Source organism: Pollachius pollachius (genome assembly GCF_949987615.1).
Source record: "Pollachius pollachius genome assembly, chromosome: 13".
In the NCBI taxonomy this organism is placed as follows: Eukaryota; Metazoa; Chordata; class Actinopteri; order Gadiformes; family Gadidae; genus Pollachius; species Pollachius pollachius.
This window is the reverse complement of record NC_136946.1, coordinates 10,902,366-10,917,025: the sequence shown is the minus strand read 5'-3', so window position 1 is coordinate 10,917,025 and position 14,660 is coordinate 10,902,366. Positions and strand designations below refer to the sequence as shown.

Here is a 14,660-nt window from a genome sequence, read left to right as displayed (position 1 = left end):
AGACAGAGCGAGGGAGAGATGTTGAGAATGGGGGGAGGGGAAGAAGCCTGCCAGAGCTGATACAGGGAGCACAGAGTTGCTGTGTGTGTCTGGCCGCCGCTGCACTGTATGCTTTCACATTTCTTCAGATTGCTCAGCGTTTGTTCTAAAGTAATGTTTTGCACATTACTGCCACATGTGGTGTTAGCCGACATCATTACAACACATATTATATGAATGGATTATTTGAGCCAGGAAAGAAGTGGTCAAAACAGCTGCCAGCGTTAAGAGTGGTTACTGCATTGATAATTACCGGATGGAGCGTAATTACCTATTTCTTTTGAAAACAAGCCAATCATCAGGCTTGTGTTACGAACGTACAATGACTAGCATAGTTTACCTGTGTGCAGTCCATTTGCAGTAGGCAACTGACCCCGACTTAATAATTATGTCTTTCAAGATTTCATAATTTTGATTCTAATAAGCTGCATGTTGACTGAAAGCAGTTATTGAAAATAAAGTAAGAAATCAATCAGAGAGATGTGTATCTTTTAAAGTAGTGGTGATCCACAGCCATGTTATGCATGGTGATACCGCAACCTACAGTGTAACAAGGCACACAAAAGACAACATCAACCAATTATTCTGATGAATTGTTTCTCACTAAAACGACCTAAAGCCGATACGATCAGATGAAGGCTCAGTGAGCTCTCATACTGAGGTTTAGGAGGATATGGGAGACTGAAAAGATGTAGTCTTGGATTGAAAAGAGGGTAAGCAGAAGATGAAATATGATCCACTTTGAAAAGGTCGGTATTACACTTATTAAGCTCTTCGACAGTGGCCTCGGAACAACAATTAGCATGTATGCGTAAATTAACCACATATATTTTGAACTCAACGGCAACAAACGATAGTTTAGCAACATTTAAACCGACAGTGCAGCGGAGGCTTAAAGATATGAATAGAGAGAGGCCAACGATGGGTTCAGTGGCTAACAGAGAGTTAAAGAAAACATGCTGATAACTCTGTCACCTTGTGTAAACGGAGCTGCTTCGGCAACCTTCATCACTGCCTAGCTGCATTTCCATTAGGAATGACATCCTTCGATTTCAAATAAATTAATAAAACGTCCTTCCTTTCCCAAGGACAATACTTACCTATGCGCAAATGTCAAATTATTTGTCGAAGAGTATTTAAAAAAAGGAACATCAAACACATGATGTAGGACAAGATGTTTGTTGATAGGAATATGGGGGCTAGGGCGATTTAGTGTCGTTTTGATAGATAGATTATCTATTTCTCTGTTTTCTTACAGCCCTTTTGGCCAGGATTTATGTGTTCCCCACGCTTCTTTGTTACCCTGAAAGAATAGTGTGTCATACTCGTGCTCCATTTGTGTCTGCAAGGGTGCATTCTGTCTGTCTGGAGCCACTGCAGCAGCAGCGTTGTCATGAGTCTGAAACAATCCGGGACACAAGACAGATGTTTCATAGATAGCTGCCGCAAGCACGCCCTCTGCTGGAATCAAGAAGTAGTGGCCGCTGCATTTCATAAGCATCCGTAAAGGTTATTACAAGTACAGACATCTCTATTGAAAACAAAACGTTAAGAGAGAAATTATTTTAGATATAAAATATAAATTTTACATAATACCCCAAAAAGTAAATAAAGTGAAAAGGCACGTCACTGAAACGTAGTTAGTTTCCCATGCTTGGGCGTCCTCCCTAGCCCAGTAACTGCGTTTTATCAGGGCATTCTACGAAGAGCAACATATTCATCACATAGACCAGTTTGTCTGTGATGCAAGGTAAACAACAACAACAACAACAACAACAACAACAACAACAGTGTTGCTGTTATTGACAGTGGGAGGTAAACGTTTTTTTGTGTACACTTCTGAGGTAGCTAGCAGAAGGGAATAATAGCTAATAGTGTGGTGCATTTCGCCACCACAAATGCGGCATCTGTCTCTTGTTTCAAACCTACCTTCACTTTTACGCTTCAGATGCCAGCTGTTACGGTGAAGGACGTCAACCAGCAGGACTTCGTAAAGGCATTGTCGGCTTTCCTTAAAAAGTAAGTGGTTTCGTGCCGCTCATTTGTATTTGCGCATTTTGTTGGCCACATGGAGAGACGCCTGTCAATCAAGTCTTCGAATGAAGTCATGTGATTGGACAACACAGGTGTATGTCGTAACCACATGGTTTTACAATGTTAATTACATTTGTATTACAATCCAACGAACTTACCAACATACTAACGAACATGTTTTACTGCTTTTTTTTTTTTTTTGTCAGGTCTGGTAAACTGAAGGTCCCTGAATGGGTGGACACAGTGAAACTGGCAAGTCATAAAGAGCTGGCTCCCTGTGATGACAACTGGTTCTACACCAGAGTCGGTGAGTTGGATGGCCATCATGAGCAGGGCCACATTTCTAATGATGGGCTGTGTTTAAGTTGGTCCACCTAGGCCATTTTTTAGGGTGACACCATTTTGTAGTGTTGTACGCACACTTATTTCACTATATCCCACATAGCCAATTCAATTGTCATCAGATTCCTCCAATAGACCAGTCCAATAGCCACACACTGGTTCTAAATGCAAATGTGTTCCTCATGTGTTCCCCTTATCATCCTACATAGTGTTCACTATATAGGATGATAAGGGGAATGAAGGAACAAGTGTCCAATTCAAACATAGCCATGGTCTCACTTTCCTCACTTTACTTTACATCTACAAATGACTCTTTACCATAACAGTCATAATATCATACACACTTTGGATCCTGATCATAATAACACTGATAATCAGATATGTTCAGAGATGAACCCGGGTAAATGCAGAGGTTTTCTCTCTACGTTTCACCAAACATCAGCCTCCACGGCGCGACACCTGTATCTGAGGGGTGGGGTGGGGGTTGGCGCTATGATCAAGGTCTACGGCGGACGGCAGAGGAACGGCGTATGCCCCGCCCACTTCAGCGCGGGCTCCAGGAACGTGGCCCGGAAGGTCCTGCAGGCGTTGGAGGCCCTCAAGATGGCGGAGAAGGACCCCAATGGGTGAGACTGGCCCTCAGTGTTTGATGAAAAAAACGTTTCTATCATTATTATTGGGATTTTTAAACTCATATTTAATTCTAGCGTATTGGGTTATAATTGGATTGAGAGATGTTGACATCACTGTTTTTGCATTGATAGTGGTGTTGAAAATGAATATAAAGTGGCTCTGGCTAGAGTTGCAGTGTAAAATAATCTTAACAATAAGATTACAATACCAAGAAGAGACTGAAGGTCACCTTTTTAAGAAAAGTGAATATTTTAAATGTATTCTTTTTGCTATCTATGAAGAAGAGAAACCCTTTTTTATTGAACACTGTTACTCCCCCACTCCCCATCCTTTGTTGCTGCCCTACATGCCAGTAGGCATAAAGGGCAGTAAGATAAGATAAGACTCTCCATAAAGGCAGGATATGCAGTTAAAAACAAGTGCATAATATTCATATAATCACATGATCTTTAGTTCATTGTGATACATTCTTTTTTTATCCCAATGCAAGAATGTGTGGATTTTTCGGGGACATGCTGGGCCTACATAGCTTGATAAAAACAACAATGTGGACTTTCTTATTTACTTGGAAAAATATTTGCTTGCACTTAGTATTTGGTGATAACTGAATTTTTCTCCCAAATGCATGTGTTGTGTAAATTGTAAAGTTTCAAGGCCATGATGTGTCTATTTAGCTTTACAGAACCACGTTGGACTCTTTTTATTTAACATTATTGCTAAATATGTGTTTGCGCTCACAGTGGCCGGAGACTAACACCTCAAGGCCAGCGAGATCTCGATAGGATTGCTGGTCAGGTGGGTGGTTTTTCTTTGAGAAAAAATCACGAAAAACACACTCAATAATAGGATTATTATGTCACCATAAAGCTTTTTCCGCTTTTCTCTATGTATCTGTCCGTCAACTTAACCACCCATGAATCAACTCTCTTTTATCTCTCTCTCTCTCTCTCTCTCTCTCTCTCTCTCTCTCTCTCTCTCTCTCTCTCTCTCTCTCTCTCTCTCTCTCTATCTCTCTCTCTCTCTATCTCTCTCTCCCTTTCTCTCTTCCCCTTTCCCTCTCCCTTCCCCTCTCTCTCTCTGTTGCTCGCTTTGTATATCAAGGTTGCTTCAGCGAATAAGAAACAGTGATGTTCCTGAAGGCGACAAGAAGAGCATGCTAACATCATAGCCAAGTGAATTGCTTGACTGCATTCCTGCCTGTGCACTTGACTTTTAGACACCTCTAGAAAACACTCACAGGTTGAGGTCCAATGTTGGGATTGAACATTCTTTGCATGAAGGCCAGAAATCTTATGCCGGTGAGTGGTTTTAATATAAAGAAATTGGTGTGGAAAGATATTCCCTTGACTTCGGAAAGAAATTCTGAACACTGAGGACATTAGGTCAATGTTATTCTGTATGCTCGGCGTGTTGAAAGGACACTGAATAATGCACGTTGTACCTTCCAATAAAAAAATAAAAAACACAGAAAAACCGGAGCTTAAATGCCACTCACTTTAATCATGCATCCTGCTTTTTACCCTTCACAGCAAAGGCTTGTAACTACTTGTGCACGCTACCCATGCTGTCCACAATATTCTGTTGATTGCAAAATAATACATTGAGAAGTAAATAAACAGTTTGGTTTATGCACCCAAGCACGTTTACAAAATGGGTCCCGTTCAGACACGTATAGGTGAGTGTGCACACACTCCTGTGTGTGTGCGCAGTCGACGCTCAGTTGCTGCTCATCACACTACCGATCCAGCCGTTGTAGCGGCACACACGGGCGTAGACACTGGGGTGGTCCCTCATGGCACAGTCGTATCCCCAGGAGACCACTCCCTGCAGCTGACCGCCGCACACCAGGGGTCCGCCGGAGTCGCCCTACACAAGACGGGGGGGGGGGGGAGAAATAAACCTGGATGGATTGTCTCATGGATTGAGGGTTTATTTTGGTTACTGGGAGGCTTTCTAGTTCACATATTGTTTTAATGGAGTAAAGAGTGATCGTAGATAAGTGACATAGTGCAGGTTTAAGTCTCAGCCATCGACACCAGGCGATCTTGGGGCTCGCTTGCTCACCTGGCAGCTGCTGGCTCCTCCTTGCATGAATCCAGAGCAGAGCATGTTCTGGGTGAACAGGTGGGGGTAAGCGTTCTGGCAGATTCTGTCATCAATCATTGGCTGTCTCAGACACTGCAGTCTATCAGGGAAGTTGTCTGCAGGTTGCAGGGGAAAACAAAGGAAAGGGTAAGGAAAACCGCAGACTTGGTCACCGTGTTGAAATGCAGCTCATTCAGGGAAAAATGTGTTGAATAAAATCGAATCTGCAAACTTAAGACAAAACAGACATGCATAAAATGTGTTTCCCATTTTTATGGGATATCATTTATAAAGAGGAGGATTATTATATCTATTATCGAATCAAATTGATTAATCAAACCGTAGGCCTACTCATATTTCACTAGAAGTATCCTACACTCAAGTTAATATTTTTACACTGAAATACACAATGGTTTTCAACAGTATATATATGGGTGTGTTGTTAACCCCTTCGTGGAGGATTTCTGCTTGAATTAGGATACATCAAAATATAAATTAAAAAAACATAACTCATGTAATTGCACACATTACACCCCGTTATTTATGTGGATATTCTAATGCATAGGCTTGCAACTTTTCAATTATTAAATATAAGCATACCTCCGGGGGCGGCCATGTTTCCCCAGCCGGACACCAGGCAGTTCTCGTCCGCCACGGGGCAGCGGGAGGGCAGCGCCACCGTCCGGACGTAGCTGTTGAGCGTGGCGGGGCGGTTGAGCTTGATGAGCATGATGTCGTTGTCCAGAGTGTTGCTGTTGTACTGCGGGTGCCTGATCACCCTGGCCGAGTCCATCCACTGCTCCGTGCCCTCGTTGACGGTGAGGTCGTGCTCGCCAAGGCGCACCTGGATGCGACTGGCGGCAGAAAGACGCAAAGGGATGAAGGGTAGAGAAATTACTTAAAACTGATCTTGGTAACGTACCTGTTGCGGGCAGGGTATTCTTGCGGGTTTTTTTTTTTTTTATTTATAACAATTTTAATTTTTGGGTTCGCCCAGACGGAAAGGTTCTGGGTTCATCCCCAGTTTCAGCACCTGTAGGCATCCCTGAGCGGCCCAACCACAGATTATTGATTTATTTTTTACAACCTCTTTCGTATTAAAGCGCCTGCTGCATTTCCGTGAACAGAAAGTGGGCAGAGATTTTCATAGGACATTAAAGGCTGTTTTTTTTAAGTTCCCAGTGCTGCGGTGAACTTACGACTTGTAGCAATGAGCCGCAGACACAACCCACTGGCTGGAGATGAGGGATCCACCACAGAAGTGATACCCGGCGTTCAGCGAGGCTTGGTAGGGCACAGAGTGTCTGGGGCACTCGTACCCTCCAACGATCCTTTCATCGTCCCCAGCCACTAGCAGACGACGGTGATATGTTTAGTGCAGGCGTACATACGTAAACAATGTGGAAATAAAGGTGAAGGTAAACAGGAAAATGTTAAGAGGTAGTCGTTTTGTCTCTTACGTGCTGCTCCAAGTAAAGCGAGGAAAACCAGGGCCTTCATGGTGACTTGGTGAATCAATGACCGCCATAACATTAACTTTAATATATATACAGATGACATGTACGGCTTCAGGCCATGGTCTGCATACATTACTATGGGAAACGGTCATATGGTGGGAGATAGGTGGCCTTGGCTGATAAACTAAAAGGATAACGCCGCCAGCCCATGTATTATTAATAGAAGCAGAGGGGGATACTAAATAGTACACAGTATCTGATCAAAAGATTGTACAGTTGACATCGGCGTCATGTCCCTCATCTCACTGGCGGAGAACCCATTACTGTTACAAACGCAACTTTCTTTAAATCAACAGCCATAGGTAGGCTGTTTGGTTCTGTACTGTATGCTAACATTTTAAACGGCGGTGGATTTTTTTTAATCTTTAAAATGTATGGCAACCTTATGGTATTGTTCTTGGCAGGGAGGGCATTTAATACATGAATGCTAAAACACTGATCTATGTAATTCAAACCCGTCTTCCATAGAGCAGGACTTCTTTAACTCTGACTTATCAAATATTCAGCATGTGCCTCCACTTAGATTTCAGTTTGAACTATTAAGAGCCAAAAGTTTAGTCTTTATCACAGCACTTTTAGGAAATGATCTAAAAGGAGTAATAAAAAACATAACATACAATATGTAGTGCGCACACTTATTTAGAAAGTAAGTAAAATGCTGCCTTCTTGGATAACTGCATGAATGCATTTGCTCTCAATTAATTTAAAACACATCTGCGCTGCAGGTAAGAATTGATTAACTAAAATAAAAAGTCTGCCATTCATTAGGCTGTACGGTTTACATATCAGCATGATGGAAATGCGAATGCTCTCCTGCTGTTCCAAGTACATGTAGAACCGTGACAACATCATATAAAACATATGGAAGCAAATGTCAACACTTTGTAACTTGTCAAGATTTTTTATTGGGCAAAAACATTATAAATAAAAACATGTAGAAAATGTTAAACAGATTTAGAAATTTTGTATACAATTATGTACAAGGCGGAGCGGACTGGGAGACAAAATGGTGGCAAATCAAAAAGCATGACATACGTTTTCAACTGATGTAAACGGCAAACAAAAATAAGACATAAATACACACATGTACTTCGTTGAGTGCTCATGGGACTGTGCCAAACCTGCAATAAAAACATTAAAACTGAGTGACCCACTGGCTGCTTTTCCACCAATCAGCAAATGGAAAAAACGTTGCACGTTCAGTCCACACAAATTAACCTGACATAAAACACGTATTTGACAGAAACACAGTTTTGTCACTTAAACTGCTCCAGACAAGACCAATAGCATTTATCAATATATTTGCTGACCAGGTTAGATGTATACAAATGTATACAAATCATGAAGACACATCCTTCATCCTGCCCCCAAAATGAACACATTGAGTGCAATGTTTTAAATGACGAAGCTGCTGCCAGTGGGCGGTGCCTGTGAGGTAGAACACTCTACAATAAGGGTCCGAGACGCGGTGTGGTGGGACTGAGGCTTGATGAACACGAGGGAAGTGACACCGGAGATGTACATAGGTAATAATCACATCTACTTGGAGGAAAGAGGGCTCTTCAGTAGCAAGTACAAAGATAATAGTTGAAACACATTTATTGTAAGCATGTTGAATATTCGTTAACCCTTGTTCTAATATACAAAAGAAAACATGACTGAGGGAGCAGTTTCATCACTATTTTAGAATTTTGACGAACCCTCCTCCATAAACCTAGACAGCACCAAAAGAAATATGGGGAAAACAATTCCAGGATAAAATGCAAAAGAAACAAAGAAACAACATCATTTTGGTCACAGAAGCTCTGTTATACACATAGAAACATCCCAACAGTGACTAAAAAGGAGATGCGGGGGGGTTGGAGATTTCAAAATCAACCTTGTACTACATATGGGCAAAAGAATAAAAATAGCAAAAATAACCACCACCTTTGTAACAGTAAAAGAAAAAAATATGTGCAGCTCTCCGTTCGCAAGAGTTGTGTTTCCGGGACTGTTAAAACTTAAAAACATCGCCACTCTGATAATGTACACAAGGTGGCCCAACTGAAAACGGGTTTATCTCCCATTTCACCCCCAACCCAAAGCTCCTTCCCGTCTGCTATTTACAGCCATGCTAGCAGTGGACATGGGGGGAGGGGGAGGTGGGGTGGTAAGGTGCTAAGGACTCCTCTCGTCCTCCTCGTGTATCCAACACGCGTTCTCTGGCCTCCCTCTTGGGATAACAGAGCAGTACTGAGAAAATGACCCTGCGGACGTGACCGCCCAGGGACCTGTGGCCACACCCATGGCCACGCCCTCTGCCATAAGGCCACACCCACTTCCCTGTGGTCACGCCCACTGTCACTTGCAACTCTCCACGGTTATCTCCTCAATGCCAGCCGGGTGACTGTTTGCGTTTCCCAGGGAGAGGGCCTTGATTCGGGGCATGCTGCGTTGCGTTTAAACAGAACCACATCTGGGCGTCATCGAATAAACAGCAACAGTCCGGACAATTGGGTCCTTGTGATCGATCTCTCTCCCGCCCCCCGCCCCCTGGAGAAGTGACGCACGGCCACGACGCCACATCCTCACAGCCGAGAACTCGGAGAGTACAGAAGGCATAGAAAAACACAGGCGCCACCATCCCCGAAAGAAACGTCTGAGACCGAGCTCCTTGGCAGAACGGGCCCGTTCTGTCCACCAGCGCGTTGTTCTGTTAACGCGAGGGTCGGTGACCTCACAGCAGTGTGCCTACGCGCCCCCTGAGGTCTTACCTTTGAAATTCAAGTACTAACAGCAAGATTGCCAACTTGTTTGTGCGTGTGTGTGTGTGAGTGTGAGAGAGGAGAGAGGACAGAAGCCGGCACCCCCTAGTTGAGGAAGCGACGGCAGCGGCGGGTGGAGCAGTTGCAGTGCAGCTTGCTGTTCTCGTCCTCGATGGGGAACTTGTAGTCGTAGGTGAGCTCCTCTCCGCGGTAGATCTTCCTCAAAGCCAGGATGACGATGTGCTTGTGGCCGTCCACGTTGATGACGCGCGAGTGGCAGTTGGGCTCGCACGAGTGGTTGATGAAGCGCGCTGCGTTGCCGTGCATGGTGGCGTCCACCACGTCGAAGTCGTCGATGCGGAACATGTAGCAGCCGATGCCCTGCGGGAGGCGAGACACACGGGGCGTTACGAGGGCCGTTGAGAACGGGACTTTGTTGGGCCCCCCCACTCCAACCCCCGAGGGGGAATTAGTTGTGCAGAAGCACAGGGTGGGCAATCAGAAGCATGTCCACACCCGTTTGCAGACAGACAGACAGACACAGGCAGACACAGACAGACAGACGGCAGGAGAGATCCACTATCCATATGATAACACAATCCCAGTTTACACAACTGAGGATGTTGATTCAAATGACAGGAGACATGCATCTTATGGAGCCTACAGAGGTCTATGGTACAGGGGATAATGACAGCCGTTGGTTTTTGGTGTCAGATAGACTTGGACCTGCATCATAAAATAACCTCAGGTAAAACGAAGCATGCAAAGAATGTCAACCGAGTGTTTTCTGATTGCTGGCTGGTTCGGACCAGGACTCACTGTGTAGACTGTACTCTCAAGGCAAACGGCTCAAAACATGTCTATCTGCATGGCAAGTCAATTGAGGGCTACCCCCGGAGGGGGCTGTTGTGGTGGAAGAGGTGGAGCAGAAATCCCACCATCACACTTCACGTGCATTTCTGTCCTGTTAACGGCCATACAACAGCAACACGATTTCAGTTTCTAAACAAACCCCAGCCGTACAAAACGTACATATCTTATCATTTTTTCCGTCCATTGCGATATAGATTACCTAGCGTTACGAAACCATATAAAACGTGAATTTATTAACCCCGGGAGAGGGTACGTCGAGATATTCCCGAGGAGCCCATGGCTGACCTTGCTGTCATAGTATTTCTCCCTCTTGTCGGTCAGCACGGCTCGGATGACGTTGCCGGCGTACTCGATCACCATCTCCCCCGCCTCGATGTTCCTCTTGCAGAACAGGCCACGGCCGTGGATCTCAGACCTAGGTCCAGAGCACAGGACGGTTAGCCAGGAACAACATCATGAGTATGAGGATTAGTATAGTAAGTTACTAAGTTAGTGTTAGTAGTAGTAGGGTCGGTTAGGCGGTCAGTCACCTGTAAACCCCGACGGCCTCCTTGGAGGTTCTCTCCAGGTGTCTGAAGCGCATGGCCATGGGAAGCTCTGTGCTGGTGGCGCGTCTGTTGGGAGGGAGCCCCAAAGCAATCACGCATGAACGGATGAATAGTACACACGTTAACGCCAAGCATTACAAAGACGGGTCACAGAAAGTGCAGCGTATCGACTCACACACATCGGATCCTATTTGCACATTCCTCCTTTAATAATTCTTCGCCTGAGTGAAAGGGGCGGACGCACACGACACCTTGCACGCTCAAGGTGAGCTCACCTGGACGATTTGAGCGGGAAGTCGTCGTCCTCTTCGTCACAGGGGGCCACCATGTCGGGAGGCTGCCGGTGCTGCGACGCCAGGAAGTTGAACATGTCGAAGGTCGACTTCCTGTGAGGAGAGGAGCGTGAGGAGAGCAGAAGGGTGTTGGGGGATGCGTCAGGGTCACCTCTTGGAGGGCTACGCTTAGTGTTAAGCTTGGGATAACAACTTAACCAATGATAAAACATTTCATATAGAGTTAAACACTTGAATTGTGTGTGCATTTGCCCGTGCGTGTGTCAGTTTACGCACGTCCGTGCGTGCATATACCGCAAACACTGACCCGAGCATTTGCAAATACGCGCGTCTTGGCACGCTCACATGCGTGCGCGTGTGTTGGCGTGCGTGCGGTTTGCCCATACCGTGTGTACACCTCGGCGCGGGCGCAGCCGCTGGGGTTGAGCGGCAACTCCACCTCGGCGGCGTCGCAGCGGTGGAAGCGGAAGCGGTGGCGCCGGCAGCTGCCCGCGCCCTCCAGCTGCTCCAGCAGGAAGATGGTGGCGTCGTGCAGCACGCCCAGCATGCGCTGGCCGCTCGCCACGCCAAGCGGCAGCTGCCGCAGGTGGAAGCCGGCCCGCGCCTCCAGCACGCCCTCCGTCACCGCGCGCCACGCCACTGAGGGAGGAGGGACACACGGGGATCAACGCGCGGGCGTGCGTGTGTGTGTGTGTGTGTGTGTGTGTGTGTGTGTGTGTGTGTGTGTGTGTGTGTGTGTGTGTGTGTGTGTGTGTGTGTGTGTGTGTGTGTGTGTGTGTGTGTGTGTGTGTGTGTGTGTGTGTGTGTGTGTGTGTGTAATGTTGTGTACTTGACAAGATATGCACGTCGGCGACGCTGACCGAGGTTCAATCAATGGGGATAAGAGTGTGATTTAGCAGTTTGCCCAAACAGGGGATTTGAGTTTGGCACGTTGGTGGAGGGAAGAAATAAACCTCACAGCACTTGCTGCCGTTCAGCTGGATTGCTGTGAGGAGCACCCACTCAGCACCCACTCTCATCACACCTTGTGAAGAGATAGCCGTGTATGAGTGTTTTCTCACAAGTCTTCTCTATATGATCCCAGCCCAGTGATATGGGGATGTTAAATGGTTGCTACGTTAACAGCGTGATATTGTGTGTAACATGCACCAAGGTCTCACGCTGACGTCCAAAGAATGAACATAGGGAGTAGCTGGCCGTCGTACCCTCTATGCTGTCGGCCTTGACGCTGAAGCCGTCGTCGCTGGTGATCTCGAAGCGCAGGTGGGGCTGGTTCATGTACTTCCTGTTGTCCTGTTTGGGAGGCGGGCCCTCCTCTTCGGAGCTGAATCCTGAGGATGAAGGTATTGTCAATGTTTGTTTTCTTCCTAACACATCCGGAGAAACACACTGTTTGTAGTGGTGGATGATAAATCAACATTTAAATCAATAGGAATAAAATCGGCCTAGTTAGCAGGGATATATATTTTTCATAGAAATTAAATCGATATTTTCCGATGTACATTATTAACAGTACTGAAACAGCCCCATGGGTTTAGGCAGATTACAATAGGTTACGGCAGTTGGTGATGTCTTTTCTGTCCGTGATAGTTTTCCCAAATGGACACATTGAAAGAATCTTTATTATATGCAAACTATGTGCGTTACACCCACAACAGAGCTGGCCAGTTCTTAAACCTGTTTTACAGTTAAGAGCTAGCAGGAAATACTTCTTAACAGTTATATGAATGTTATATCCGTTATGAAAATTGAGACGTATCCGGTTTAATTGCATTTCAGTAAGGCTATTGGGTACTTTGTAATTCACCTATTATATTAGTATAATATATTTATTAGTATAAATATTGACCAAACAATGGCTTTTGTAGTGTTGCTGCCTGATGGCTTAGCTCTACACAGTTCAACATACTGCGACTCGTTCTTAGTGAGAACACGTCATTAGAACCCTGCATCGGATCAGGGTTTTTACTTTCTTTTTGCTTTTTTTCCTGGATCGGCCAGGATTTCGCAATCGGTTCATCACGATCAGAGAGTGGTGCTGACTCATTCCGGGAACACACCAACAGGCTGTACCATCTGAAGTCATATCACCCACCAGAGCCTTCTGAGTCAGATTCTGAGCTACCATGATAGTTTAAGCAAACCGGCAAAACCACCACTGGTGCATCATTATGCAACTGCTGACTATTTTTCTAGCTTTGGCCCTCTTGGCCCTGTGCATGTAATCTGTCATATGCACACATTTTGTCCTCTTTTTTTCTTACATGGACTGATAATATAATTAAACCTGAACATTTACCAATTTGTGCTTCCTTTTGTTTTCTCCAAAATAATGCTTTAGAGCAGGTGTCTTGGTCTTTCAGGCAGATTTGTAGGTACAGACATCGGTTTTGACGTACATGGGCGTTGTCATCAGCCTTTCTAGTGTTGACTTATTAAAAGACTACTGTGTTCATAATTATCGGGACGACCGATATGAATAAGTATATCGTGAGACAGATTGCGTCCAGCTCTATCTGTGTGAACACGACTCATGGAATAGATGTGGGTCCATTCTGTTTGTATGAGGACACTAAAAAACTAAAAAAGTAATCACAATCTTAACATTAAATTCTATTTCTACAACTTTACTTGGGGCAATCACATTTCAACGTCCCCGTGGAGAACCAATCCCTCTGACCCGGCCCAAAATAATAATTTTAGGCTCTCTCTTATTCTTGGGCAGGGCTGCCAGCAAGAAACTAACCAGCAACTGCTGAGGTTCTGCAAGCGGCAACATGCGTGTCTTGTCACCCAGAGAGGGAGCCGTCTAACGCTAACTACTCTTTAAAGTGGTGCCGGGTCTTGGTTCTCCTTTAAGGGGTGACGTCACCATGTATCCGCTAATGGGAGACGAGGGGTTCTGGGAGGAGATCAGCCGACCTGGATAAGGGCCCCAGTCGGAGAGGTCTCCGTGGTGAGCGCTGACCCAGATGCTGGTCTTACCCTGAAGGTCCCCACCTTCACCACCCCCACTACTCCTGCTGTGTTGGGCCCCGCCTGGCCTGCCGTCCGCCTGCTGGGAGCTGGGGCACATGACGAGAGGTTACGTTACAAGAGAACGGTAGGAAAATGAATGGAAACGGCAACAATGGGTCAACAGGATGTTACGCAATACAAGCCTGTGGCGTAAACATTGATGTTTCTGTTTGTGTTCCAATGATATACATGGCTCAATCGTCTTTTTCATTACTTTGGTCAACCCTGGCCGTGACAATGTATTTATAAAAACGCATTGGGTTATTTTACACAGAAAGACATACTAAAATGAATCATTTTTATTAATTGATGGACTATTGGCTATGTTTCACCAACCTGGCGTGTACTGCAGAGTCTGGATCTGCGTTCTTTGGTTTTTCTGGCACCATCTCCTTGTTCAGATCGAGAACCTCCTTCAACGTAGGGGACTTCATTCTCACACCACTGGATCTGTGGGGAAGAGTGCAAGGCATTGTGGGACTTATTATTTAGAAAACGGGAGGAGAGTACTCACAGGTAACAGTTCGAGGC

At 45.4% G+C, this 14,660-nt stretch overlaps 3 protein-coding genes across 3 annotated transcripts in view; 1 reads left to right on the top strand and 2 right to left on the bottom strand.

The window, feature by feature from the left end:
* Positions 1-1,987: 1,987 nt before the first annotated feature.
* LOC307084866 (small ribosomal subunit protein eS19-like) lies at positions 1,988-4,176 on the top strand (the record flags this gene model as incomplete). Its single annotated transcript, XM_079749370.1, has 5 exons — positions 1,988-2,058; positions 2,280-2,380; positions 2,858-3,041; positions 3,789-3,843; positions 4,150-4,176. The coding sequence occupies 5 exons, from the start codon at positions 1,988-1,990 to the stop codon at positions 4,174-4,176; spliced, it is 438 nt and encodes a 145-aa protein (XP_079605496.1).
* Positions 4,177-4,764: 588 nt separating this feature from the next.
* Positions 4,765-6,633, bottom strand: LOC307084550 (trypsin-3-like; the record flags this gene model as incomplete). Its single annotated transcript, XM_079748974.1, has 5 exons — positions 4,765-4,914; positions 5,113-5,249; positions 5,734-5,987; positions 6,333-6,483; positions 6,594-6,633. 5 exons carry the CDS (start codon positions 6,631-6,633, stop codon positions 4,765-4,767), a joined length of 732 nt encoding a protein of 243 aa, XP_079605100.1.
* A 914-nt stretch (positions 6,634-7,547) lies between these two features.
* kmt2ba (lysine (K)-specific methyltransferase 2Ba) overlaps positions 7,548-14,660 on the bottom strand; it is a 30,420-nt gene continuing 23,307 nt past the window's right edge. The window contains 8 exon segments of the mRNA XM_079749369.1: positions 7,548-9,778; positions 10,556-10,685; positions 10,801-10,884; positions 11,094-11,204; positions 11,498-11,750; positions 12,317-12,442; positions 14,034-14,176; positions 14,466-14,579. Of these exon segments, the coding sequence (XP_079605495.1) occupies positions 9,503-9,778; positions 10,556-10,685; positions 10,801-10,884; positions 11,094-11,204; positions 11,498-11,750; positions 12,317-12,442; positions 14,034-14,176; positions 14,466-14,579 (1,237 nt within the window). The 3' untranslated portion in view covers positions 7,548-9,502.